The sequence below is a fragment of the Dermacentor andersoni genome, chromosome 7 (assembly GCF_023375885.2).
Source record: "Dermacentor andersoni chromosome 7, qqDerAnde1_hic_scaffold, whole genome shotgun sequence".
NCBI lineage: Eukaryota > Metazoa > Arthropoda > Arachnida > Ixodida > Ixodidae > Dermacentor > Dermacentor andersoni.
The window spans coordinates 121476639-121504517 of NC_092820.1; the positions used below are offsets into that span (position 1 = coordinate 121476639).

The 27879-nt window shown below is 42.8% G+C and overlaps 3 protein-coding genes across 5 annotated transcripts in view; 2 read left to right on the forward strand and 1 right to left on the reverse strand.

Annotated features, from left to right (window-relative positions):
- LOC126533903 (glycogen phosphorylase-like) overlaps positions 1–4328 on the forward strand; it is a 60949-nt gene extending 56621 nt beyond the window's left edge. For both annotated transcript variants that reach the window (XM_072289305.1, XM_072289306.1), the window contains one exon: positions 420–4328. In XM_072289305.1, the coding sequence (XP_072145406.1) occupies positions 420–654 (235 nt within the window). In that variant the 3' untranslated portion in view covers positions 655–4328. The remainder of the gene's footprint in view (positions 1–419) is intronic.
- l(3)neo43 (cytochrome c oxidase assembly protein COX16 homolog l(3)neo43) lies at positions 791–10464 on the reverse strand. 2 transcript variants are annotated; one of them, XM_050181145.3, is made up of 4 exons: positions 10215–10464; positions 8183–8254; positions 7001–7078; positions 791–4994 (listed from the first exon to the last, which is right to left on the reverse strand). In XM_050181145.3, the coding sequence occupies exons 1-4, from the start codon at positions 10290–10292 to the stop codon at positions 4866–4868; spliced, it is 357 nt and encodes a 118-aa protein (XP_050037102.1). In that variant the 5' UTR covers positions 10293–10464; the 3' UTR covers positions 791–4865. The 2 variants fall into 2 exon arrangements, with proteins under 2 accessions (XP_050037102.1, XP_054928475.1); XM_055072500.2 differs by lacking the exon at positions 10215–10464 and adding an exon at positions 10033–10201.
- A 244-nt stretch (positions 10465–10708) lies between these two features.
- mRpS5 (mitochondrial ribosomal protein S5) lies at positions 10709–25991 on the forward strand. The gene is made up of 12 exons (XM_050181129.3): positions 10709–10777; positions 11000–11101; positions 11306–11431; positions 12818–13045; positions 14937–14971; positions 17416–17506; positions 18003–18049; positions 21783–21840; positions 22454–22516; positions 22622–22764; positions 23374–23553; positions 25747–25991. The coding sequence occupies exons 1-12, from the start codon at positions 10726–10728 to the stop codon at positions 25939–25941; spliced, it is 1320 nt and encodes a 439-aa protein (XP_050037086.3). The 5' UTR covers positions 10709–10725; the 3' UTR covers positions 25942–25991.
- Positions 25992–27879: the final 1888 nt, after the last annotated feature.

Genomic DNA, 27879 nt, shown 5'->3' on the forward strand with positions numbered 1-27879 from the left:
ATCCGGATATAACAGACCTTTTTTGCTAGAATGTCACAGTCCATTGTATAACAAGCATCGACTGTATATTTGTTACACGCAGATGTTGACAAGAACAGTTTGTCACCTCATTATAACTTACAATTTGTTATATTTGTGTTCCTTATATCAAGGTTTGATAGCATTTGAAATTTAAACTTGCTCTCGAAGTCACTAATCATATATGTAACATTTTGAAGGAGATGTTTGTCCTTTTTCTGCCTCATTTGCGCACCTCCTGGTTTTGCACACTCATTACAACATGAAAGGGAACAGAGTTCACCACTTACTGTTTGCTGCGATGTCACAGTGCATAGGCACAGACGTTGTAGATTCTTGTTCGTGCTGCAACATTATTTTCTCTCACTCTCTCCATCTTTGTGCCTGTATGCGTCCGTCAGGTTCTGCCACTTGGCCGACTTCGAGTCGTACATGAAGTGCCAGGAGCGGGTCTCGGCCATGTACACGAACCAGGAGGAGTGGACTAAGATGGCACTGCTCAACATCGCCTCGTCGGGCAAGTTCTCGAGCGACCGCACCATCTGCGAGTACGCCCGCGAGATCTGGGGCGTTGAGCCCTCCTGGGAGAAGCAGCCCGCACCCCACGAGTCCAAGGGCGATGACGAGAAGAATTAAAAAAGATGGTGGCCACACGTGGGACTTCGGCAAAGGGGGCCCTACTGCCCATCAACTGCAAGCACGAGCTGTTGCTTCTTATACCAACCAACAACCCGCCGACATCAATGCTGAACTGTCCATCTAACCACTGCGGTTCTTAGTCCCTAGGCATTGAGGCTCCGTTCCATAGAACTAAGAAAGAAAAAAAAAGAAAGAAAGAAGAAAGAAAATACTGGCCTCATAAAGAAGAAGCCCCCACCATAAAAACTTCATTTTGTTGCTGTATTCTTAGCATTACTTAAACAAGACAGAGTTTCACCGGAAGCTGGAGACTTGAAGTGATCAACAGAGGACAAACAATTACTGTCTCTGGAATCAACATTTCGTTCATCAACGGGTGGCCTTGATGAGGACAAGGAAGTCCCTTGATGAATTGTTTGCTCCAGAGCCATCCCTTGTCTGTTGATCACAAGCGTGTGTTGGTGTTATAAATTGTTAAGCTGCTTTTTGAGAAGGTTGCGTACAATTTGAAAGTCTTGTGGGATGTGACAGATCTGGAAACTTAAAATGTAGTCAATGCTGTAAGTGAAAGGATTTGCTGATGCAAGTCTAAAGGATCAGAGCGATGGCTTAATTAGCAGTCCTTCATGTAAGTGAAACTGCGTACATGGGAGCGCCGTGTCATCTGTAACCATTTGTTTGGCTTCGACAAGGGTTGCAATGTGGCTCTACTTTAAGGATTATGGGAGAAAGGTTATACATGAAAGGGCTCAAGCTGATTTTGCTAAAGTTCTGCTGTGTTGCGTTAGTTGTTCTCTTGAATAATTTTCAGTCCCTTTAAAATGTTCAGAAGTGACGCTTTAGCATTGGCATACTACAAACAGCTCATAGCTTTTGGCATTAAAGTGTGTGGCCCTAAAAAGGGCTTCAGGCTAGGTAGTCAAGTAACACTGTTGTCAGACTATTCTCTGAAGCCAGAACAGTCCAGTCCTGTAGACCATAAGTGAGGCACTGCTTTAGTGTGCAGTGGGACTAGTGTCATTTGCCTGATTAGAGAATCGGTGATCGTAAGCTTTATTGTATTTAGTATATAGGATAGTTCAGCTTCTTTGTACAGGCTATCATCACAATCTTCAGTCGGTCTGAAGCAAGAAGAGTGTAGTGGTCAAGACTGGTTACTGGCTGGGGTGGGGAAATATGTGGAATAATTAAGGTTTGCAGAACACAACTTCACACACACATAAGAACGACTTGCAAGCTGAGAGAGCTATTGGTCTCAATGAATGAAGCGTGCTGTAATGCTTCGAAAGTTCGGTTGAAGCTGTAAGAGCATATCTATGAATATTTCCAAGCCCAACATGTGCATAAGATTATCGATATGGAAAGTTTGCTCACTGCTACCTATTGTAATATCCTGAGTCATCAACCACGCTACTCAAAACGCATAACTCGCCCTCCAAGAAAGGGAAGTCCTCATTACGTTAAGGGCTGAAAAAGTCCCATCTTTTGAGTGTTGACATATGCTGGCCACAACCAACAATGGAAGTGTCATAAATATTTGCCAGAAACATCCTAGAATGCTTTTGTTGGCGCCCGATCAAAAGGCTTTCTTGAAGCTGTATTTGCAGGAGCTTTGAACAAGTAACTGGCGACTTAGTGATTGGTTTTTGTGGGTGCCAGTCACTAGTTTTGATAGCATGGTACTGTACGTGTGGCTCTGCAAAAAGCACAGAAAAGGTGAAAAAGAATTTAGGAAATGGGCAACCTATCAAGGATGTGGGACTACTTGGGATATTTCGGTAGGCTTAATTTTTTTTCATTCTTGCACAATTGCATACATTGCAATGTGGCAGCGACATTCTGCTTGCAATAGGGAACATTGCACCGGAATTGCAATGTCGCATCAATCATGTGGTGCAGCTCTTGGCACTTGGAGAGGTGGGAAAGAGGTTGCTAGTATTGGCAATTGTGGAGTTACTTATTACATTGATCATGTAAGCTCAGTATTCTTTCTGGGTATTTCGCCATGCTTTCTGCATTCCGAATAATTATTAGAAAGGGAGAACTTGTAAAGCTGTCACATCGAAAGTGTTTTGATGACCGTCTTTGAACTGCAGAACAATCCCAGTGTCTATTACACAGACACTCTGTGATGGACACAGACAGCTTTCACGTCTTGAGATGCAAGCCGAAGCGAATGTTTTTGATTTGCGGGCAGTCGCCTATAGCCTCGGAACACCAGTCCCACACATAGCCTTGTTGAAGGAGACACGCTCGCATCAGTTTCCCTACAAAACTGCGATTCCTCCATGGATGACGGGTTGATGGTCTCTGCCATCTTGAAAGTGTACTGCAAACTGCCTATATGTGATCCTAGTTGTCTGCCATTGTGTTTCTAGAGAAGACTGCTTTTTGTAACTCTTGAAAGCTTGTGACGTCCAACTTGTTTTTAATGCAATTTACCCATTTTCTTTCTTCCTTTGCCACTGCTGTTATTTAAGAGGAAGCTTTAGCTCGGGCCCAACTCCGACGCGGCCTATTCAAATACATGTAAAACGCAAAAACGTTTTTATGAGATAACCCCTGGACCGATTTTGATGAAATTCGTTGCATTTGAAAGAGAAAGTTAAATTCTAGTGACTGTTGGAAGCGGAATTTCGATTTAGGGCTTGAATTTTCTTAAATCGATTTTCAAATATTTGACCGTTTGAAAAAAATGGAAGCACGAAGTTTACAAATTCATAGCTCTGCATCAAGAACTGATATCACGGTTCTGTAAACGGCATCCATTAGATCATTCAAAGCGGACAAATTCATTATGTCATTTTACATCTTACGTGAATTTGTTACGTCGGTTACAACGGTTTTGCAAAAGTTGTATTTCCCTATGATTAAATATTTTTGATATTCATGTGTAACACATCAATTTTGTCCGCTTTAGATGTACTATTAGATGCAATTCACAGAATTGTATTATCATGTTTAGTGGTTGAGTTACAGAGTCGTAAACTTGATAGTTTCGTTTTTTGAAAATGTTCGATTTTTGGCAATTTTTAATAAAAAATTCACGACCTAACTCAAAAATTCGAGACCAACAGTCACTAGATTTTAAGTTTGTCTTTTAAATGCAACAAACCTCGTCAAATTTGCTGCAGTGGTTGCCGAGAAAAACGAATTCTCCTTTTACATGTATTTAGATAGGAGCACTCGAGCTAAAGCTTCCTCTTAAGCACTGTTATCTTCTTTCAGACAACTCGCCTATTTTTGTTGTTGTTGATTTGCCACTTGCGTGGAGTGTTATGTGTTGCATGTCGTTCACATCCTTTACCTAGGTAGCAATAAATTTTTTGAAGTCTTTCACTGTAGCCTCCATATTGCCCCAAAATGGCTGAAGCTGTGCTCTTTCTTGCCAAAAGGACGGCCGTGGTTCCTGAATGGTTCTTCCCCATTTCCTGCCATGGCTCAGAACCTCTAAATATATGCCAGCTGCTTTATTCTAAGGCAGTCATGGTCAGAGACATTTTGGGTAAATAGTGAAGAACGGAAAAAATGTATCAGTGTTTGGTGCAAGCATTGCAAACTGTTCCTGTTTAAGTATGTGTTGTAGTTATTGCGGCGTGCTGCACTCATGTCAAATGTGGCAGTCGCACAAATATCCACGATAATGATTAAAGACATGTTGAAACCTTGAATTGATGAAGCTGTTGTATATTCCTTGTCTGATGTGCTGTATAGCTGCGGAAAGCTGTTGCGATGCTGACATGTTATTATGTTAATTTACAAGCCTCGCAGACTCCAAGAAATGGAGTACTATGTGAGGGGGTGAGGCAAGAGGAGTGTTAAGAAGAAGCAGTGCTCATATCATTATGTAAGATGGTTACCAGGTGGTTTTACGGTATGCAAATAATCTGTTTTCCCTGCGGAGCAGGAGGCTATACTCAAGGTCTTGTTGTCCGGCCTTTTTCCTGCGTCTTCCCTATCTCCTTCTATTGAAAAATAGTCATTTTCATTGAGTTGAAAAAGTTACAACAAAATGTTAATGCTATGAACAGTTGCTGCTGTGGACAAAGGGCAGTAACTGTTCGTTGCAATACATAAAGGTTGGAACGGAATGACAAAGGTGTCAAAGTACACAAAAACAAGCAGCACTTTATTTCAGCCCAACAATGAAATGTGGCCAGGTAACTGTACAGCGTAATGTTCATTCCTACAATTCTATAGACTAGGTATTATGACTTTCCAGACTGCTGCTTCATCGTTTGACGCTCTTTGAGAAGCTTGTTGTACTCGTTGCCCTCCTCCCACGGCCGGGGCCCACGAACATTCTTCCAGTTGTCAATGTCAATGGACTGTACCTCCTGCAAGAGAGAAATTTTCAAGCAGGCAAGGAGAGAGAGAAATGTCAGGTCCGTAATTATTCAAGTCGTAAGTGCATCAATTTAATTCACCATGCTGAATGATTAAAGGAAGTCATGCATAACATGGTCCTTTGGGCTTAACTGCTGGCTTGTTTGGAGACAGTTCTTATATATAAATGGCATTTTACGGTATCTTTCAAATAATACCGTGTTTGTGTATGATACTTGCCTATTTCATTTAGAATAAATCAGAAGTGTGCATCATCTGCATCAATGCCGGACGAAGAGTGTATATTTTCTCAGCACTGAAACTGGGGTATTATCTGCCAATGTCACATTACTGCAGACTGTCGCTATTCTGAACAAAACCAGCAATTACTGCATCCAAATGTGGTACTGACAAATACAAAATTGTCCCCACCCCCTCACAAAACATTTTAGTGTAAACAAGCCAATGGTTTGGCCCATAGAGCAACATACACACGGCTACCTTATTTCTGCAAATTTCAGTATAAATGGAATAACTGAAAGAATGACCCCCATGTCACTCCTGTAGTGCAACACTGCGGACATGAACATGGAGCAGTTCGAGATACTGTGAGCTAGCTTCACTGCAGTGCACACTGCTGCAAAGATGTCATCCCGCCAACTTATCTTGAAGCCTAAACATTATTTTCCTCAACAGATCATTTAGATCCCAAGTTTGAGCAGTAATTATCCTCGCAGTGTGAACCAATAACGTGAGAACAAGTCCTAGTTCTCTTGAAAACGTTTTTACAGCACATACATAGACGAAGGGACATAAATAATGATGAAAACGTTCTTTCTGTCCCTTTGCCTATGTACGTGCTGTAAGTCGCACTAGCAGTGAAATACCAACCGGCCCATACCCAAACTCTGCTCCTAGTTCTCATGACAGCAGCTCCTTCTGCTTGTCATCATCTTTGAGGACATGCAATTAGTCGTAGGAGTTGTGAACAAAAAGAGAGCGAGAGAGAAAGAGAAATCAGGTAACTTCAATTTATTTCTATAAAATTGTTTTCCAGTTAGTCCAAAGTAATCCTTAGAGAAGGGGAGATGTTAGGTAGGCAAACAACAAATTAATTTTTCTATGTTAACAGAAAACATTACGTGACAAAAATAATATTGATGAAGTCATACGTAAGGACCGCATAAGCCAGATCTGTAAATGCAAGCTTTGTTCATAGCGTCATTCTTTCCATCCTAAGCTGTTCGTTCAAATTTCTGATATTTCAAGAGTACATTCCTAAGTATGGACAGCTGGGCTAGTTTGTTGTGATTGGCATTATGAAACATCATTCCAGCGCACAATTGAACACAGACGAGAAGAGAAGGACAACACGAATGCCGGACTTCAACTAAATTTTATTCACGGAAAAGAGGACTTTGTGCACACACATTTTTCCACATCACTCAAGTACAATCTTGCTCATCTCTTGCCCTACCTATCTGATTCGACACACATGTTTGCCCTGAGATAATCAAGTTCTTTTTTCCCGAGGAGGAATGCTACCTCACTAAGTGGCACTGGTCATTTAGCCGACCACATTCGCCGTTGCTCGCACATACCAGCATGCAAAGTGTTTTTCAAACGAACACGTGTGTTGCACAAGTTTAGCACTCTGAAAAACTGGGAGATTATTGAAGCCTTTTGTATCTCTAATGAAAACGATTACTGCGTCAGTGCTCCTTCTGTTGTGCTCGGGAAAGAAGAACTTTATTATCTCAAGGCAAATGTGTGTGTCGAATCAGCTAGGTAGGGTGGGAGATGAGCAAGATTGTACTTGAGTGATGTGGAAAAATGTGTGTACATAAAGCACTGTTTTCCGCGAATAAAATTTAGTTACAGTCTGGCGTTCGTGTTGTCCTTCTCTTCTCGTCTGTGTTCAATTGTGCGCTGGAACGATGTTTCATAATGCCAAGGTGCATTCCCCCACAACATTGAAGAAAAAAAAAAAAAAAAAGAAAGAAAACTCGGCACTTGCCTTGTAGATGGCTTCTATAGAGACCTCCTCGGGTTCCTTCATTTTGATGCCAGCTGCTTCGGCATCCTCTTTTGTGAACTGAATGCCATGCAGAGCGGGATATGTAATGAGATATGCGATAAGACATGCAAGGTCAGCCCCTTAGCGAAGAAATGAAATACACAAGAGAAAGACTAATATTGCCATGTGCATGCCCGCATCACAAACCCTTAGAAGGACATTACTCCTCAGGCTGATGAGCGCATCACACTTCTGGAATAGCAAATATGTGGCATCCACTTGCTCTTACAGCAAGTGGATACTTGGCCCGTCAGAAAATTCTGAAGGAATGTCAACTGGCTGGAAATGTCACCTTGAAAACTTTATGCCGTGGCTAAAATGCACCCTAGATTGGGGCAGTACCTATCTGAGGCTAGAAAATTATTCACAAGCCTGAGAACACTTAATTATGAAAAGTACTATAATCGAAGCCCCCCCCCCCCACCAGAATATACTAACATTTGTTGAGAAATAAATTTTCTTTCATTACTCAAGAAGTTGACTCTATTAAAAATTTGACTCACTCTGTTTCACATAAACGCTGTGAACAACTCCACTCTTAAGTCGCAGCTAGAATGACATGTGCTACAGAAAAACAAAAATACATTCATAAATTGTTTATTTATGAAACAATCACAATAACGGCAGCCAAAATTTGTATTGCCTTTATATTTATACATTTGTTCTATGAAGTGGCTGGCAGTACCATAGGTAGGATTGGATAATCAGTCGGCAATTGCATCCGTTTTTTGTAGTTACATTTACCTCAAACTAAATGCAAATTATTTTTTTCTTTAATTATTGGTATCATCACAACAATCGTAAACAAGCCCTGAAAACTAGGGTATTTTACGATGAAATTGTAAAAGTTCGCAGGTATGTTGTTGATTATGGAAAATCCTGTATCATTTCAATACTTATGATTATGCTAAAAACAAGGTATTGTACCAATGAATAAGAACTAAACTGCAGTCTGAAACTGGAGTCTCAAAAACCTCAATGAGTTTGGCTGCGATCAATGAATGCGTAAATTATTTAATGAAGGATCACTATGAAGTCCTTTATGAGCTTATTTGTTCATTTTTTAGTCAAATTAGTGAACATAAAATAGACATCCAGATTTAATGGACTCGTGCTACAGACCTCTTGTTTCCTGAACTCGTAGCGTAGTGAAGTAAACTGCTTAAGGCCTATAGATCCACCAATCATGAAGACCTAGGAGAAAAATTTGAAAGTATTAATTGGATGAGTAACGAGCACACAACACTACAACACATGATCATACTATTTCTACTTAGCAAGCACATATGCCAACATAGAATCAAGGAGTGGGAAGAAAAGGAACCGAGGAGCCCAATTTTTGTTAGTTGCCACAATCAATGCAGTGTAGAAATGATAAAAGTGGACGAAAACACTTGCTGCCAAATAGGAGCTGAACCAACCAGCGTGGTGCTTTTCTCTTTTGTCCATTTTCATTTCCGTTTGGTTGTCATGTATACACTTCAAATAAAAGAACAAATAATTTTCTCTGTGGGTTCTTTTTGCCTTTGTTATCTCTTGGCTTAATATAGCATCAAAGAAGACTTTTGTTGCAGACAGTATGAACTACTAGGAAAAGAAAAGAGACTTGATGGCCCACTTTGTACAGCTTGCCTAGTCTCCACAACTGCTACAATCTCTTCTTCTTTAACAAACCTTTTCTTTTTCTCTTCGTCATAATGAATCAGTCCAACTATCCAAGCTCTGCACAAAATTGTGCGTAGCTTGTATAAGTAATCCGCACTTGGTGTAGAGGCTACTCTTGCTTGAAACTAAGGCGATAGGCACCAGCATGATCTTCTAGGAGTGTCCAATTTGCCAAAGGTGCGAAAATCATAACGATGACTGCAATCCGCGTGAAGACAGTGACTTCCACTGTTGTTGCATCAAAGCGCAATATAAATGAAGCGCAATATGTAGCTTGGACAGACAGAGTCAATTCTAAGCACCGGCAAATCCCGGCTGTAGTCTCACTGTACCGAATGTGTGCAGCAGCTACGTGTGTACCAAGTTTTGCAGAACTCGGCTTGCCTTCAACAACAGAATTATGATATTTATTCGTATGTCCTGCGATAACCCAATTTTCTATTATAACATAGTCGCTCACACACATCAAGCTCCGATTTGTAAGCATCCAGTGCCACGTTATGCATGTAAAACATGTACAAGCCACACTTTTCAATTGCCCTGAAGGTCTTCAGAAGAAGTGAATGCTACATATATCAGGAGCCTGAAAGGGCACAAACAGAAGAGTACGCATTTGGTCTGGTTGGTTCATGATTACGAGCAGTAAACGGCGGTAAACAACAGGTCAGTCAGCACCGCTATCACAAAGCACATCTCAATTCTATTTCTTTATCAATTGCAATTTTTGCCCCTGCGCATGCTGAATTCTGTTGATTATGTGCTTTGAGATAGCGGTGGAGTATATATATATGCTGACTGAAAGAATAAAGACACTTGGTTGTTAGCGCTGTTGTCTGTGTCCCTCTCTTTGTCCTGTTGTTCAGCGCTGTTTACAGCTCGTAATTTTGAACACAGGATTGTTTGAGATAGCTAGCGATGTAGAATCATTCATCCCGCGACTGCCTTTCAAGGAGGGAGGAAAAATAAGCACAGATCCGCGGTTTACTACCCTGCATGGGGGAAGGGGCTGGTTATGGGAAAGAAAACACGTGGCATATCGCGCACGCTGACCTGTTTATCTCACGAGCGTAACATGTTCTCGCGCGGCGCTTGTCGAATGGAGGGTGGTTGTAAAGGAAAGTAATAATGGGCGGCTAGCAGAAAGCACACCATATCGCACGTACGAACACTTGCAAGCGGGCCCTCTGCTGCCAGAAGATTAATCGGTGCAACTGGCATTGATGGAGTTGGTAAAACATATCTGCCATTCACTTCCTAAACATGCCGGAGCTCAATGTCCGGGCCTGAATCACGCGTACATCACTCACGTTGTGCATACCGGTCCGTGTGCGCGCAAATCACGCCGGTTGTAGCAGACGATCGGTGAGTAGGGCTCAAGTACTGTGCTTAGCCAAAACATCGCTGAGAGAGCATTTTGTGCATTCCCTCATTAATGCACTTTGTATGTGTCCTGCATGCTCGTCCTATCAAGGCCAATCGAGAAGCTTACCATGAACGGTACGCCGAGCCGGAGAAATTTGCGCTTGTAGACGTACTCGAAAACGGACCTTAAGTAAACTGCAGCCATGTTACAATATAGTCAACTCGGCAGCGACATCAAAGGGCACTGCGTCTACGAGAAAAACCAGCGCATTTGGTTAACGAAACAAATTTTGTTTTCGGGTGTGCGTGAAGGTAAACCATCGGAAACCGCATGAACCAATCGCGACAACTAGGCGGCAAAACAAGAAACGAAATTATTTCGGCGGCAATCGTCACACGCTGAGTTTAGCCACTAATAGGCCGCTAGTTTCGCCACGACTACCACGACCGCCGGCTTGACCATGTATAGTTACGATCTAAGTAAACTTACTAAAATCTTAACTGTCAGTAAAGATAATTTGATATATTAGTAAGTAAAAACATTACGCTAAATAAAACACTAAGGTTATAAACTGAACCGAAACCGAAAGTGAACGTTTCTACCCGGCATGCATTTGAGAAGGTGCCCTCAAACAAAGATGGCGGGCCTTGCACGCCTGCTCGGAAGGCTCTCTCTTCATCCTAGCACAGGTGACTTCTCCTTCAATTTGAGTTGTTCATACCTTTTGTAGTTTACACATCGCAGTTCAGAGCGCGTACTTACGGAGTTTTCAAGAGCTTGCATATTGCTGATCGCGCCTTGACCGGCGGGCAACAGTCACATGGTAGCAGCCGCCGGCTTTAGGAATTGTTTCGCTTTTCGCGCTGCAAATTGCTATTTTCTTTCGTGCTATTGCTTTTTTTTTTCACCAGGTTGCTTCGCCCAAGCAAAAACTACAGAATGCTTACTCAAGCCCTCCATCACACCTACAGTTTCTGCTGAAGCAGTGAGAGGCACAAGCTTCTTCGTGAAACGTAAGTTACTCAACTTGCGCGATTACGATTAAAATCCACTTCGTGGTTTCGTAGCCTGTGCACGTTAAATTTCTGTTGGTTAAGAAAAAGAACATGGTTGCAGCCGACTTTGGCACTGATTGAATCCTATCAATGTTCAACCCACGGCGTGATCGCTGGTATCTTTGCCACGTCTGATATCATCGGTCTGTTTGTCATTTGCAGTTACCGCCGAGCAGTTGTGGAAAGGAGTGACAAGTGTGAGCAACGCGGGCCGCAAAAGAGGTCGAGCTGCCGGCTCTTCGCGGAAGCTAGCAAAGGACCTAAACAAGGGCCAAGTTCTCGGCGTCGGTAAGCTTCCTCACGGGAACGGTCGCGTACGTGGAGGCTAAGGACAACATAGTTCCTCACTTCTAAACCTTCCGTCTGACCTTCTTGCTCCAAACAACACCTTGAGAAAAAATGTGTAGATAACTGCCCCTTTGTTGCAGCAAGGCTGAGGTCTACTTCTTCTATGCATGTAATTCAGCAGTGATTGTAAGTTACAAATGTGGTAGCTGTCTTGTCTTATGTCAAACTTCTCCTCGGACATGCCACTGTGGCTCAGCAGCTATGGCGTCGTGCTGCTGCGCACGAGGTTGCGGGTTCGATCCCGTCCCCTCTGGTCGCGTCCCAATGCGGGCGGAAAGCAAAAAAAGCGATGACGTACCGTGCATTGGGTGCACATTAGAAAACCCACACGTGATCATAATTGATCCAGAACCCACCACTATGGTGTGCCCCGTAATTAGATTGGGAGTTTGGCACGTGAAAGCCCAGAATTTATCTTCTTTTCAGGTTCGTTACTGTAAAATTTTGATTTTCCTCTGTTCAATGCCTGTAACCCGTGGTTTAGTGCAAGGTATGAGTACGGTAACTGCAGGCAAGAACTTTTGAAGAGCACTGCACTGACTTAATTTAGTCACAACAAGTGCCAGATCACTGAAAGCCAGGCTGTATCTGTAAGGTTCACAGTTGTGTGTGTGTGGGGGCACCACATACAGCATTTCACAGTTTCTCGAGAAGCGCTCTTACTCATTCACTCACAAAATTGGCTCCACTTGAGCTCAGTAGTATGGCTTTGCGACAGAAAAACAGTGCAAAAAAAAAAGAGAGACAAGAAATAGTTGTTCGAACGGCACTTCGTCATGTCCGCTCTTTTTCTGTCGCATTATTCGCACTGTTATTTCATGACGAAGTCACTTGATTATTCAGTCTGAAGCACAAAAACAACCTACAGATTGTGCATGTGAAAGTTTTCACCTGTGCAACGGTTGATTGGCATTATTTGTCACTAAGCTGATTGGTTCACATTGCACTGATAAAGATTAGTGAGTGTCAAAGAAAGAGGAGGACCGAGGTAGAAACAACAGTACAGTACAGACACTCTCTACATTCTGCGCTCATCAGCATTTGTCAGTGCAGCTGATTACCAGTTAGACCGAAAGCTGTAAGTTTGCAAACACACGGGACAAAGTATGTATTCAAAGAAGGGACACTACAGACGTCAACTTCTAGCTAAAGTTTGAACTTCAGTTGAAAGTCTGTGCCGTTTGTTCCTTCATTCTTTTGCCCCATTTTTGCACTGTTTGCTGTATTATGTTGGCACACCAACGAGCCCGGCTAACAGTCATTTTACATCTCTGAAAAACTTCAAAGATTGGCTCCGTCTCAGAGCAGCTTCGTTTTGTTGTGCAGGCAAGGTGAACATGGTCTGGCCAGGCCTTAATGCACCGATCGTGCGTGGCCGTGAAGTCGTGGAGAGGGTGCAACTGCCACCAGACAAGGAGCGCGAACAACGGCTCATTGAGCTGCGCAATGCCATGCACAGTTTTTCGCCGCCAAAGTTGACGCCACTCGAGCGTGGTTGGAGTGGGCACCGCATGCCCGGGCGCAGCATTGGTCCTCCAGACCCCGTCGGAGACAGTGAGCATACTCCCAGGACTGAGATTTGCATTACACTTGGGCCTAGAAAATTGTGCATTGTCATGCCAGTGTGAACTGTAAACATATTTTTTTAAGAGGTGAAATTTTGCTTCTTCATGTGAGGTTTCAGAGTTCACTTTAAAGAGACGCTAAAGAGGAACACAGTAGCTGACTGATTATTCGGACACTGATAATTCCGTACCTGGCAACTCTTCCCAGTCTTAATGCCATAGTGTTACGGGCACCGTGTCGCAGGAAATATGGTGTCGGCAGCGTTGTCCATTAGAGAAAAATCATCCCGAACCGCGCAGGCCCTCCACGTGGCGCATGGACGTTCCTGAACTACATTGAATTTCTCAAAGGAAAATGCGTGGGAAGATTCGTCAAGTTCGACTTACACACAACCTATGGACATAATAGTGCTGGATTGTAATTTTAATGTACGGGAAAACATAATTCTGTTAGGTGGAAACTCAAACACAACCCCTTTTCCAGCTGCCGTTTGCGGTCCGAGTAGGAACAGCGCTCCCCGCTTGGTTCCTTGCAACACCATCCAGATGGCGTTTGCCTCCACGCATCTGCGGCAGCCGCAGTGCCCGTTGCGGGGGGGATAGAAAGGAAAGGAACCAGAAAGCTCTTCGTGCATAGCGTTCGCCGCCAGCGTTTCCAGGAAAACATTGCGGTTACATAAGCTGCAGTTGCCAGGAAGCATGACAAGCAGTCAAGCAAAGCTTAAGCATTCTCCAAAATTTTTTTTAGTTTTACAAAAGTGGGCTTGTTCTACAAGTTGACATATGATGTGTAAAGTTTTACGAAAAGTAGATTCTGTTCATGAAAAATGTTTTAAAAGTGTTAAAGGTGGCACAAGATTGTGCTCAGATTGCGATGGTGCCTCTACCACCCTTTTACGACAGCGCTGTATGCCATATACCATATAACTTGCTTGTTTATCCAGCCATGTTTCTGAAGCTGGTAAAATCGGCAACAACAAGGTTGCTGGAGAAGTCACTGTGGTCTGAAACCAATGTGTTACTTTTCAGTCGCTGCTGTTCTTAGTTGGCTGTTGCTTGTGTGTTGCGTCTAAAAGTTAATCAGCATTAATAAGTGCATATGTATCCCACAAAAGGTATGCGCTCTGGGTAAATTAAGCAAAGAATGGTGTGCATTTTTCACGGAACATTTTTGCGAGCATAAACATTTGTTGGAAGTTGGTTCATCATTATGCTTGGCAACACATGGGGATGACAGAAAGGGCATACAGCCGAAACCACACTTAAAGAAGTCGCACCAGACTTGAAGATTGCACCAATATATATACCATATTCATTATAAGCATATAGAATCGACGATTGATTTTTCGGACATGCTTGATAATTCAAACGCCTTCGCGACACCGCCACATAGAGTCAATGTATAAGAATGTCTGAAATTTCGGACGCAAAAACCCTTCTACTACGACCGGAGCACCAAAATGGCATTATCGAAGCCACCACCGCCGACATTTTGATTATCTCGCTACCTCGAACAGGCGCTTTCGCACACAGAACCGCTGGTGGCTGTAGCCATCACCGTGGTAGCGCTAGGCCTACCTGCTTTGACATTCGCTACCGAGCTTCTTGCTGTTCGATGGTGTGTTTTTTCGTTAAAAGAATTCACCGCTGTCAGCAATGGCGCTAACTCCGCGCTGACTCCATATAAACACTAATACCTTACGTCATTTTATTGAGGTTTGACTCTATGAAATTGTGACAAGCCTTGAACTGTCTTTCTTTTTATGCCGCACTTTACCATTCTTGCAAATGTAGCTAGAGCTGCTTGTTCTAAACAAAAGTTTAAATGTGGCATGTTATTCATTATAGTCTTTTCTTAAACATCCACTTTTTTTTTCCAGTCACGTTTGACACATTTGACACCATTGTCCTCGAGGTGAGTACTCCACTTTCAAAGAATCGTGAGTACATGAAATGGAGAAATGATTAACCTTCCTTCTATTTCCACCCACCCAAATAATTTTCCAGAATGACCAGGAGTTTTGCAACTGTAACTTGTCCGAAGAGGCTTGATTGTCTACATGACTTCTTGTGTGATTGTTACCTTTAGGCTCATGTACGATGTATGACCTCTGTGTATGATTTCATCATAAAATGCCAGATTTTTTAGGGGTGTTCTACAGTTGTGATATTGATACCAATAATATTACTATATTTCATTTGTGTCCAGTATGGGGCAAAACTGTATTTTGGTTACTTATTGCAACACTGATTTTTAATCCATGCACATACATTCGCTGACCAATATTTAGAGCTTGATTTCTTGGACCTGCTCGACTATTCATATGCAACTGTAGCGGAGCCAGAGCGGCCGCATAGCGGTAGCCTAAATTTTGGTCATTGTTGTGTTTCATGAATACACTTCATAAATATTTCTGTTAGTGCGTGCTCCTTGCGCCCATACAGAACAAACCATGAACATTGTTATTTAAAAATTTGTTTTAATCGTATAACAATTACTAGAATGCCTCAAATTTTAATATTTTTTGGCTTCAAATGCAGCACTTTGCAATTTCTGTGGTTGGCAGGTCTTAATCACCACAATTTTCTTTTTCGGACATTTTGAGCAAGATGGTGTCATTATCATATGAACAATAACAAAATAAATATTTCATCTCCTTTGTGTATATTCTAGACCTGACTCTTCTATAATAAGAACAGATGTGCAATAGTTGTCAGTACAACGTACACTAAGGTGAAGCTCTGGATATTGCTTGAAACAAATGAGCCATATTCTTTTGCGGCACCTTTCAGCTGTCCGACTTAGGGCTGAAAATTTTAATTGGATTTGGAATTTGCCAAGTTTGAATTATTACTAGTCGACTAGATATTTTGGGAGGGAACTTCTTGATCAGACTTCAAGCTTTCACACAAGTTCATATGTATGCACCCTGCATAATTATGTCAGGTTTTTTTAAAACTGAATTTCGACGCATAATTTTCGCTTGACATGTTGCGTTCAGACACTAAAGAATCTGTCTGTCGTGTAATCTGTAATCTTGTAAAGGACATATTGGGCGTTGTCATTTTCTTTATTTCCATTATTTCATAACTCTCCAAAATTGCCCTTTGCATTATTAGTATGTGGAGGTCTTTACAGCAGTTTTTGCATTTACTTCAAATGACATGTGTCGCGCAGTGTTATAACTAGGTGTGTGAAAATAGTGATTTTCGAGATTGAATTGATTATGAATCGAATATTGCCAGAAAATAATCAAATTTAATAGTGTTCAGATAATGTACAACCATCATCACAGTAAATATTAAATGTTGTTCACATCCTAGTATTGTTAATGTTAGCAAGTTTCTGTCATTATATAGTATGCTATGAAGCATTGTTTATTAAAAAATTATTCAGAAATTCTCAGAATTGCCTATAAATGCTGAAGCATTCTTTGCCTCGGCTGTTACTTTTTGATTTTGTTTCCCAAATTTCATTTGGCCTACCCCCAAATTTAAGTTGGCCAACCCTCAAATTTAATTTGGCCCACCCCCAAATTTAAGCTGGTCCACTCCCAAATTTCAAGTTAGCCAACCCCCAAGTTTGAAGGTGGCCCACCCCCAAATTAATGTAGGCCCACCCCAAATTTCAAGTCAGGCCACCTTCCAAAAAAGTTGGCCCACCCCTACCATAGGCTTCCCCATGCGAGTTCCTATGGAGCCCCGTGTATCCATATGGGTAAAGTGTCATGCTTTTCCCATTATGGATATGAATTTTCTAACAAAATTCTCTTTCATCAGCTTTCTTTCGTTTCAATTGTTCCTTATCACTTGTGAAGCTACCAATCATCTACATTTACACTATTATAATGATTAGATGTCCTAACTTCACAAATTACACATTCTTGTGCAGATACAAGGCATTACATTTTTCGCTTGACAGACAGATTTCGCTAGGGTACTCACCAAAGAATGTTTTCGCATTAAAACACAAAGGGAGAATTAGGATCAAACAAGTAGTTTCTTCGCATGCACATGACTTCAGGGAGTGCAAATTATTGCTGTATAGCCCTTAATGTATGGTTACATAAGATATGTTGCTTGCCCCACTACACAAGTTCTCATGTTTTGTGTCTATACTTTCCCCGTGGGGGTGAAAGCTTAGTGTAATTTTGCTCTAATTATTTTGTGTTTAAATGCGCACAGTTGGTGTTTTGAAATATTAAAAAAGTATATAGAAAAATATTCGTACTTACGAATAGTGACTATTCAATTCAAAGACCCCATCGAAAAGGACGCTATTCGATTCGCTATTTGAAAATGTCGAATATTTGCACACCCCTAGTCATAACTGTTGGATTCCTTGCTTGTTTTTGACAGCTCCGAATAGTCACCCGAATGACAGGCAACCTTGGTAGGATGCGACGTCACAAGGCTTTGGTAGTTGTTGGGAACAAAAACGGCCTGATTGGTGAGTGCTTCCCCACCTTCCCTGCGGCAGCTGGTGCATTTAGCCTAGGTCATATTATTCCTGACACATTTACAGGGTTCATAGCGGTCGTTGAAACCCTTGCAAACCCTTGAAGAAGCAACTGCCCTTTTCAAAGCTGTGGAAGCTCTGAAGTGTCATGGAGTGCTTAAAAATTCTTGAATTTTGCTTTCGGCTAAGATTAGTGGATTCTGCTTGTGTATGTGGCCTCAAGGTTTATGCAAGCCAAGAGCTGAGACAACCTGATTCGATTAGTATCTTTGTGGTAGAGAGCTTTCTATGTGTGGTAGCTAAAGGTAGTTTATGCAAAAAAAAACCTAATGAGCACTTTTCCGTTCAATGTACAATAAAAAAATATTTGCCGGTTCTTTGTGACAGTGTTTTCTTATCTAGCTGTCAGGCATTGCGGTGCTTTAATGCTTGAAAATTCAGCCAGGACCTTGACAACCCTTTGAAAGCCACATTTCTTTCTTTTCAGGTTTTGCAGGCGGCAAAGCAAATGATGCGAGATCAGCACTGCGTGTGGTATGTGCGACCAGGGCTTTTGCATGTGCCATCCGATACTTCTTTTATTGCAGTAGCAATTATATGGACACTCTAGGTGCATTTCTGCCGTTGGCGTCGTCTTGAGGTTCTGTATAAAATCCAAGGGTGATAAAATAATTGCCGAATGTTGTATGCTGTATGTGCGAGTGAAAGCATGCAAGGGTGAGCCAGCAATCGCGGCTCAATCTCGCGCACACAAGGGAGGAAAGCAGGGAGGAAGCGCGCCGTCCTCTATCGCATGCAAGGCTTCAGATGGAGGGTAGGGAGAGGGGGCAGATTTCAACTCCCGGTGGCCCGGGCGGTCGCGTGCGGCCACCCAAGCCGCAGTATCTTGAAAGCCATCAGCAACGGCGACAGAGTTTGCTGTGTGCTTTGTGTTCGCAGCTTAGTTCCTGTTGGTGCGAGTCGCAGCATGAAGGTCAATTCGCTTGCTTCTGCCGCTGGGCTTCCTCACTGCAGCGTTTGACAGCGAGTTTCCATGGTCGTCGAGTGAAATGTGTTCATGTTTGCATGTGCGCACATTACATCATGCTTGTTAATTTACTTAGTATGCTTATGTTTGCAAGTTTATACGCCCGATAAAACCACTATCCTTGCTTCATAGAGCTATCTGCTAATTTGCTATCACAATCAATGCTTTGCCTTTCGGGCAAAACTGCAACTTTTATTTCTCTCCCTCTCTCTCTCTCTCTCTATGTTTCTCACAAATTCTTGTCTTCCGAGTTTTAGGATTGCTTACTCCCACATTCAAGTGAATTCCACTGGTTAATTTGAGCCCTTCTCGCCTCTGTTTTTTTTTTTTTTTTCCTTCTTCTTTTGCGACAAATAGTCGGCTTAGAACAAGCTCATGTTTTTGCTCATAGCTCTGTCATTGAGCATGAAATTAAGCTGGTTATATGTAAAAAGCATGCTGCCCGACTTCTGTCTGTTGAGTGACAGAGTTCATTCAGCGGTTTAGTGCTGTTATATAAAGGTCAGCACATATCATTGAAATTTCTCATCGTGCAGTGGGCATGTTTACTGGCCCCACAGTGCTCGGTTCTAGAGGCGGGATTAATTTGGCGAGAACTTCAATTGAGAAGACTGACTTTGCTTGCACTTTAAGTGGTCAGTGTGTGTGTTGCCTACTGCCTGGCAACAATGTTGCGCGTGCGTTCATAAAGTGTTACAGCTCGGATATCTTGACCATCACCCACAATAATGAACAGTGGGGCATCAAAAGCAACTAGCAGCCATCCTTAGAGAGAATTTGGATATTTTAGAGAAGTAGCAAGTAGGGATTGTCAATTAATTTTTTATTTGAGAATGATTAATCATTCATTTTGTTAGCCTTTAATCAATTAGTTGCTTTCACTGCAGGGTTTCTTGTCAATTAATTGGGTTAACGAAATGTTTGCTGGGCATTTTAAAAAGGTTTAAATGCAGTTATCTACTTTTGTATGACTCTATTTCAATGTTTGAGAGGCGTAACCAAGTTAGAAATACAAGTGTATAAAGTTTGATAAAAAATAATTCTTGATTTGTTGAAGACTAAATAGAGTTGGCACTAGCGGCCTTTGAGAAGATTAACGATATGTTATAAAATGGCACTTAGTCCTACTAAAATATGTGAGAAGTTGCAATATGCGCAGGGGAAAAGAAAATTACTCATTTAGGATTTTAAGTCACATGCTCTTTTCTACAGAGCGAAGGAATATCACTGAAGTACTAAAGCGCCATACAGACGACACAAGAAGAGGCACGGACGAGCGCTTAAAATCTCTTCATGTGTCATCTGTTTGGCGCTTTAGTACTTCAGTAACATGCACCAACTAGCCCAACAAAAAGTTCTGAAGGGATATCAATTGGCTGGGTTGTTTGGCTGAAACTGACACCTTTTTTGAATGACCACACAACCAGCATGCCCGAATGCGCGGAAGCTACAGATTTGCCGGAATCGTCATAAACTCCATCGCCATGTCAGATATGTGCTCCAAATGGGTGCAACTGCTGTGCCACGTCTTAATGGGCCAGGAGTGACACGATGGTCAACGACTGGGTTGCTCTAGTATGCCTTGGATTGCGAGGACATTTCAAAGCTTCGTGCTTAAAGCAGCGCAGTGGCGAGTGATGTGCGGGCGAAGAGAGGGGAAGCGCGTGGCTTAGCATCACTTGGGACTCGCAAAAACAGTAGGCAGTCACTCTACCACAGCCACACTGCTCATGCTCCACCATTATAGTATGATTTCAAAATTTCCGTGCCACTCCTTTCAAACTCTAGAAAATGATTAATCAAACATGTCTTATTAAGTTGATAAAATGAAAGGTGGCTGTTGATGAAAATTAATTGTTTTGCGGGATACTTTTAATCGGTTGATCGTTCATCAACATTACCAACCCTAGTAGTACAGGTGGTTTTTGTCTTTGATTATGAATGAGCAAACTGACCACATGAAATGTATTTTGTAGTTTACCCCTTAAGGGGATCCAATAACTTCAGCATGCAATGAGTAGTCATCACTTCTTGGCCTATGACGCCCCGACTTCGTAGTGGCTATTGTGAGGCTTTCTGGATGGCTTGGACACCCAGGGGAAACATTTTTTTACAGCCTAAGCTGTTATGGGCTCAATCCAATGACCATTTCGGTTGGCGATGTTGTTCGCTGCTGCCGGTGTTCTTGCAGATATCGCCACAAATGAAAAAAAAAAAGACGCCCAGTTTCCGCAGGGATCGAACCCGCACCCTCTGTGCGGTTGTCAGCTGCTCTACCACTGCACCATGGCAGCGCTTGCTAGCTGCTGCGTAAACATGCCCTATAAAGGTGTCCTAGTGCACGGGGAGTCACGCAATGTGAGATGCGTGCCCCGCAGCATCGATACGGGCACACTTTGTATTGCAGTTGCATTGTATTCTACCAGATGTCACGACACGTAGCAGTTGCATTGTATCCTGCCAGCTGTCAAAGGATGTCACGTGTACACTGTGTAGTCTCGATACCTGTCTTTACTCTTCGGTACATGTTATGGCGCCTCCTCGCAAAGTACGAACTGCTGCGGAAGAAGTGAATTGTAGAGCTATGTGCGCGGCTACAACCAGATGTCAGGCTCAGCAGACCGCCGCTCTGCAGAGAGCAGCGAAAGCTGCAGCTCTCCGTTGATGCCTGGTGGACAGTTCAGTTCGTTCTCGTGAAAATGATGCAAAGAGATGTCGCCGCAAGGACCCTCTACTGCGTGTTGCCGAAAATGGAACTCCGATGGAGCCGCTCCTTCAGCTTACGCTGTGACTGTGCTGCGTGGGCCGTGCAAGCCTGTGGCTTTTTAAGTGCAGACCGCAGTAGTAATTTTATCATCTCTTTTATTGAATTAGGTTTTACGCATTAGTGGTAGTCATATTTTTGTGTTCTAACCATGTTGTTGAAGCATGTCATTTCCAGGAATTGAGCCACTACGGTACAAAATTTCAGAAAAAAAATGAAGTAAGCCCTCAAGGGGTTCACTGCTGTAGAATATCTTTTTCCATTATGGTACAACTTTTCTAATGTGTAAGTGAGCCCTTAGGAAATTAATGCTTTTGCAGAATATATATATATATATTTTTTGCAGTCTTTCTCTTCTCAGGACAAGGTGTTCACCTATATGCTGGTTCAAGTTATAGTATAAATGTAATTAATGATATATAGTGGCAGCTTGTGATGCATGCTGAGAAGAAAACAACCTTGTGCTTCTGTTGCAGGCAAAAAACAAAGCAATACAGCGGCTGAGGTACATCGACAGGTTCGAGGACCACACGGGTGAGTTTTGCAGCCTTCAGTCAATACGGTTTTTTTTTATTGCATCACTTTAAAACCTTAAAGGTGACTTATTTATGGGTATTACATAAGAGGGTGGTTGCATGAAAAGGGGTAATTCAGAGGATAGCTTGACTGCCATGATGTGGTGAGGAAAGCCTTTACAGTAGTTTGTTTACTCAAAAACAAGAAATGGAGCAAACAAAGTTTTGTGCTCATTGGCGAGCAGCCTGACCAGGTTGACTAGTGCTCTGATATATGTGTGAAGGAGGGTCAATGCAAGTTGCATAGTGAACCTGGCTATAGGAAAACTTTTGAAGCAACAAGAGACTGGCAGCGTGACAGTGAACCGAGGAGGGTAACAAATTGGACTGTGCTTTTAGGGATGAAACAATGTCAAAGGGTATCGGGAATGAGCGAACCTCATAGCATGATTGTGAATAAATTTAAGCCTTCAATGTTTGGTGCATGTCTTGGGTGGCAGAAGTATATTAGTGTTTTCATCTCATGAGTGATTTGTACAATTTATATAATGCTATTGCCTTTGCACTATACTTGTGTGAATATAATCTATCTTCACCATTCACGAACGACTTCCCAATGTTATCCACTGCAGTGTACCACGACTACTTCTCACAGTATGGACCAATGAAAGTGTGGGTACGCAAGAAACCAAGAGGTTAGACTGGAGAAACATTTTCTTTTTTACTCTGCATATAAAGCAAGTGCACAGCCATTTGACATATCTCTATCTCTCTCTCTCTCTCTCTTTCTGTCGTTGCAGGCTATGGCCTGAAGTGTCAGCGGGTCTTCCGGGAGATCTGCAAGCTGGTGGGCATCACGGACCTCCATGCCGAGCTGGTCGGATGTCGGGCCCGCTCCGCCTCCAATCTTGTTCGAGCCTTCATCCTCGGTCTCCACAACCAGGTAAAGACATCCGTGCCTCTTTGGTTGCCCCTTGGCACGATGTTGCATCGGCTGTGTGCGGTAGCAGTGTTGAGATTCGGGTGAGTTGGTATGAGTCCATTGTGCATAAAGGTTAGTGTGACAGACGAGGACGAAGACGCCGCAAGCGCATATACTTGCAGCTAAAATTCTGTGCGTAAAGAAAGAATGCACTGTATAAATGCAGGCAGTACTAATCGTGCAAGCACCACAATCGGAACAAAGGAGAATTTTCAAGCAGCTGTATTTCTCTGGGTGCATGAAGGCAATAATGACTTCTTGTGCACACGTATAACCTTTGCAAATTGTTGCACTTGTAGTGCAACATTTTGTTGAGAATGACCACTTCGCGTTGTCACGAAGCCATTTAAAGCCACAAGGACACAGTCTAGGCAAATCCATGGTCATCATTCCCATTCTAGCTAAACTGCCAAGCTTGCAGCTCCCTTAGACATCACCGACAGAGTTGAGTAATTTTTGTAGGAAACTCCACGCAACAAGTTATTGTTGAGGCTTATAATAAACATAGCCTTTGTGTGTACGAAAGGTCTCCGGCGACCGCTGCAACAAAAATGTGTCGTGCCCATACAGAAGACGCATCAACGGCTGGCAGACGAGAAGCGACTGCACTTGGTGGAGTACAAGGATGAGACCGACAACTACCCACGTGTAGTGGCCTCTCCACGGGACGGATGCCGCACCGCCGCCGAGATTGGCAGGGACGAGGAGCTCGACTTTGACCTGGTCGTTGCAGAGGGGCGCCTGTTGAGGGTGAGCGCTTTCATTAGGGTGGCAGCGTTGTTGGTGCTTCACTGCAACGACCTTTGCTGCGAGCAGTGGTTGTTAGCAGTGCTTCTTAGTCTGAATTCACAGTGCTTCCATTTCCGTATGTGCATTGCTTAAATTGACACTAAAAGGAACACTGGCTGATTTTGGACTCGGTATTACGTATTTAAAAACTTCTTAATTTTCTTTTTTATTTTGTGATGATAGGTTCATTATTGAAAACACAGGTCGAAGGCCCATTTTTCAAGTTTTGCAGTGAGATCCCAGTGCTTATGCACCAGTATGATGCAGTGGATATCAAAGTATTTTCATATACTTGGGCCATTGTGGTGTATTAAAATTTGCTAACTTCAGTTTTTTGCTCATTTAGTACATACTATGCTGTCCAACTTTACCAATAAAGAATTCAACTAAGCCTAAGCAGATGCCATCAAAATCCTTGATGTCACAGCAAGCTGGTGCAGGAACCTGAATGTGGTGTTGCCACACATCATTCCTTTTGTCTTTTCTGTCTTCTGAACACTATTCACTCAGTAGGGGCAATATTTTTTTATGTTTTAGTAAGATAATCTACTAACACGGCTCAGATAATTTTTTATCTTTGACATCTCTTAAAATGGAAACTAAGGACTGGCACTAAATCAATCTAGACTGATGAAAAACATTCTTTCAAAAGTCTGTTTTCATTTGTTTTGTGGATGAAGGTAGATTACTATTGGAGAAAATAAGGGCTAAACTTCTCTATCTTTATTTTCATGCTAAAGCCAGAACACTCACACATCAGTGTCATGTCATGGATTGCAGGGTACACTTTCTCACATTTTGGCCGAATGAGGCAGGAAATGTTTCTGAAACTGCAAGTCGCAAGTCGTCGTCGCCATTTGTGCTTCACTGGCCACATACCACGCACATTGGGGCGGTATTCTCGAGCGATCACTTTTACTGATACTACTATCACTTTCACGAGATTTTACATGACTCTGCACCGGACTTGTCGAAGTATGCGACTAAGACGCACTGGGTGCAGATAGCAAGCTCGGCACAGCACCAGAAACACTGTTGGTCATATACACCTATGCATCCGGTGGCAAGTTGTGCGAAATTTTGTGAAAGCGATATCTCCGAAAGTAATTGCCAGAGAATGGCACTCCAGGTCATAGTTGATTGCAACATGAGACCACATCTGCCTTCACGAAAACATGTTCTGTCGTCATCTTGTGAACGATGACGTTTCCTCTGATTGCAATGGCGGTAGGCTGTTGCTGACACTGTGAATGCGGTTTTGATTTCGTTTCTGATTGAAGCATCGTAGTGATTTTTGGACTCACTTTCTCTAAAGAAAGGTGTGTGTGTTCGATTCAAGTAAATACGGTAATTTCTGATACAGACTAACCATTTAACTATGCTCTCTATGTAGGAGTATTATATATCACCTCATATACAATGTTTCACTTTTTTCTGGTGACAAGCTTTTCCAGATTGCTGCTCTCAGTTACTGCTGTTGTTCAAGATGCGCGCTTAGTGCATCCAAAACTTAGCAATGTCGTTGCCAAATTTAAGCCATGTCTAACCAGATTGCACGTGTGACACGAATAATGTTGCACATTGAATCAGTTGCACTTGAGCATCAATGATTGCTCTAGAATGTGCGGTGAGCATGTACGTGAACACAGGACCGATTTAAGCCATGAGAGTATATTTGATGTTGAGCAACCGTGCTTGCAGCTGTCATTGTACTTGAACGTTGCTTATCATTCTTGGACACGCTCGCCCAATAAGGAGTTTGTTCTCAATTCGCACTTTCTCGTAGTCTCCCTGTTTCTTCACCATCACTACAGTGTGACAATATATTATTAGTTGTACTCTTAATTTACTATTGCCTGTTTGACATAAGATAGTCATAGGCTTAGCCAAAATCTTATGAATATGGGCCGAAATCAACAAAACTTCTCCGATGCAAGTGGCATTCACAATTGGCTATCTTTTTGCGCGTTACTGCACCAGTACTCATGCGAGGTTGGCACCCGAACATTGGCCAATAAGAATAATGTTCTTACGTAAGAGAAGTTTTGCAAATATGGGGCCCCAACTGTGTGTCATGGTAGAGCCAGCCAGTGACGACAGCCTTGCCAGGAGGCCGTACTGTTCAGCACGATGGCCGTTCTTCTTGTTTTCCAGGAGCGGAAAAAAATTGAGCCCTGGTACGTCAGGCACGATCCAAAGGGCTGGGAAACTCATCTGAAAAAGACCGACCCGTTCCGAAATGCCTACAACACACGCCTGCAACTGATGCACCGGTACGGCAAGCTGTGCAGCTTTGTCAATCCGGACGGGTTCAGTGCCTACCAACGCAAGGAGGACGACAGCTCCTAACTTTTTCCTACGGGCCCTGTACTGTTTTAAATAAATGTTGTAGAGCTTTCTTTTGTGTGCATGTGTGTGTGCAGGCAGTGATGGCCCGCTGCGGAGGCCACATTCTTCAGTGCGGTCGTGGCTTATAGCTTCAGTCTTACAATAATTTATCGGTTGTGTTTCTTGCAGTGCTTCAAGGCACAAGAGTAATAGGATGGTCATTCTGCTTCCCGAGATTTATGACACGTCTTCACTGTTTGCACTCTGTCTCACCTCAATAGCAAGTCTGATTTTAGACTTTAGTGTAACCAGTTTATCACTGTAAATTACATGAATAGTATATTCTTCATATATGTCATCGTCAGAGATCAGTACTTTGATCTTTTTGTCTAGAAAACGAAGCCTCTCCTCAAGCACTTCGAGACGGCTGCTCATGAGGCAAAGTTGAGCCATTGTGGCCTCACAGAGAGCCAAGTCGATATCGTCGAAAATGAGGCTTACCGTTGTTCTGATCAGTGCCCTATTCATGGTCAGCTTGGCCTCCTTGTAGCAGGGAACTGTCGGTGGGTGGATGAGGGCCGTCAATGGCGTTGACTCAGCTCTTCCCGGTGGATCCATTCGTGGGCTCATCGTAAGTTGGTCCTGGGGGCTGTTCGGTCGTGGATTAATACAGCTCGCAGGTTTCATGGCACCATTTTGTAGAAACCCACGAAGAACCACACAGGAAGAGCAAACATGGAACCCACCGACCACACAGAAAGAGCAGTCGATGAGCAAACATGACGATTTAATGGAACAACAGTCGCGATGATGATGACAATGGCGATGATGATAGCAGGTGAGCGAGTGAGAACTTTCTACAAATGCTTTGCGTGGCACCCAATCAAAAGTCATTGTATGAGATGCTGAGACAAGTAGAAAGTCATGCAAGAGAATTGGAACCTTCTTGGCTTTCTTAAAGCTGCATTTGCAGGAGCTCTGAACAAGTAACTGGTGACTTAGTGATTGGTTTTTGTGGGCGCCAGTCACTAGCTTCGATTGCATAGTATTGCACGTGTGGCTCTGCAAAAAGCATGGGAAAAGGGAAAAACAATTTAGGAAGTGGCCGACCTATCGAAGATGTGGGACTACTTGGAATATCTTGGTAGGCATGATTTTTTTTTTCTTTCATGCTCGATGTGCCTACATTTCAACGTGGCAGCCACATTCTGCTTGTGATAGTGAAAGTTGCACTGCAATTGCAATGTCACATTGATCATATGGTGCAGCTCTTGGCACTTGGCGAGGTGGGAAGGAGATGGCTAGTATTGGCAATTGTAGAGAGTTGCTTATTACATTGATCAAGTTATGTAACATGCTCAGTATTTTTTCAGGGTTTCCGAAAGTGGTAGGGAAAGTAATCTCCACAAATAATGACCCCGCAAGTGCTTGGGTGACATATTACAGTCAAAACGAGATGCTTACCAGGTTGCATAGACTGCATAACTTCACTGTTCTTTCTGCATTTAAAAAAATGATCAGAAAGGGACAAGTTTTAAAGCTGTAACATCGAAAGTGCTTTGATGACGGGCTTTAAACTGCAGAACAATTCCGGTATCTAACTGGCACAGTCTCTGTTCTCCATGATAGACACAGACAGATTTCACATCTTAAAAGGCGCAAGCAGTAGCAAATGCTTTCGATTTGCAGGCGGTCACCTATGGCCTTGGAACCCCAGTCGCACCCACAGCCTTGATGAAAGAGACACGTTCGCATCAGTTTGCCTATGAAATAGCATGTCTTCATTGGATCACGGGTGCTAGGCTATGGTCATTGCCGTCTTGAAAGTATATTGCAAACTGCCCACATGTGATCCTGGTTGTGTTTGCCATAGTGTTTCTAGAGAAGACTGCTTTTTATCACTCCTGCAAGACCATGACATCCAACTTGTCTTTAATGCAATTTGATACCAGCATCCGG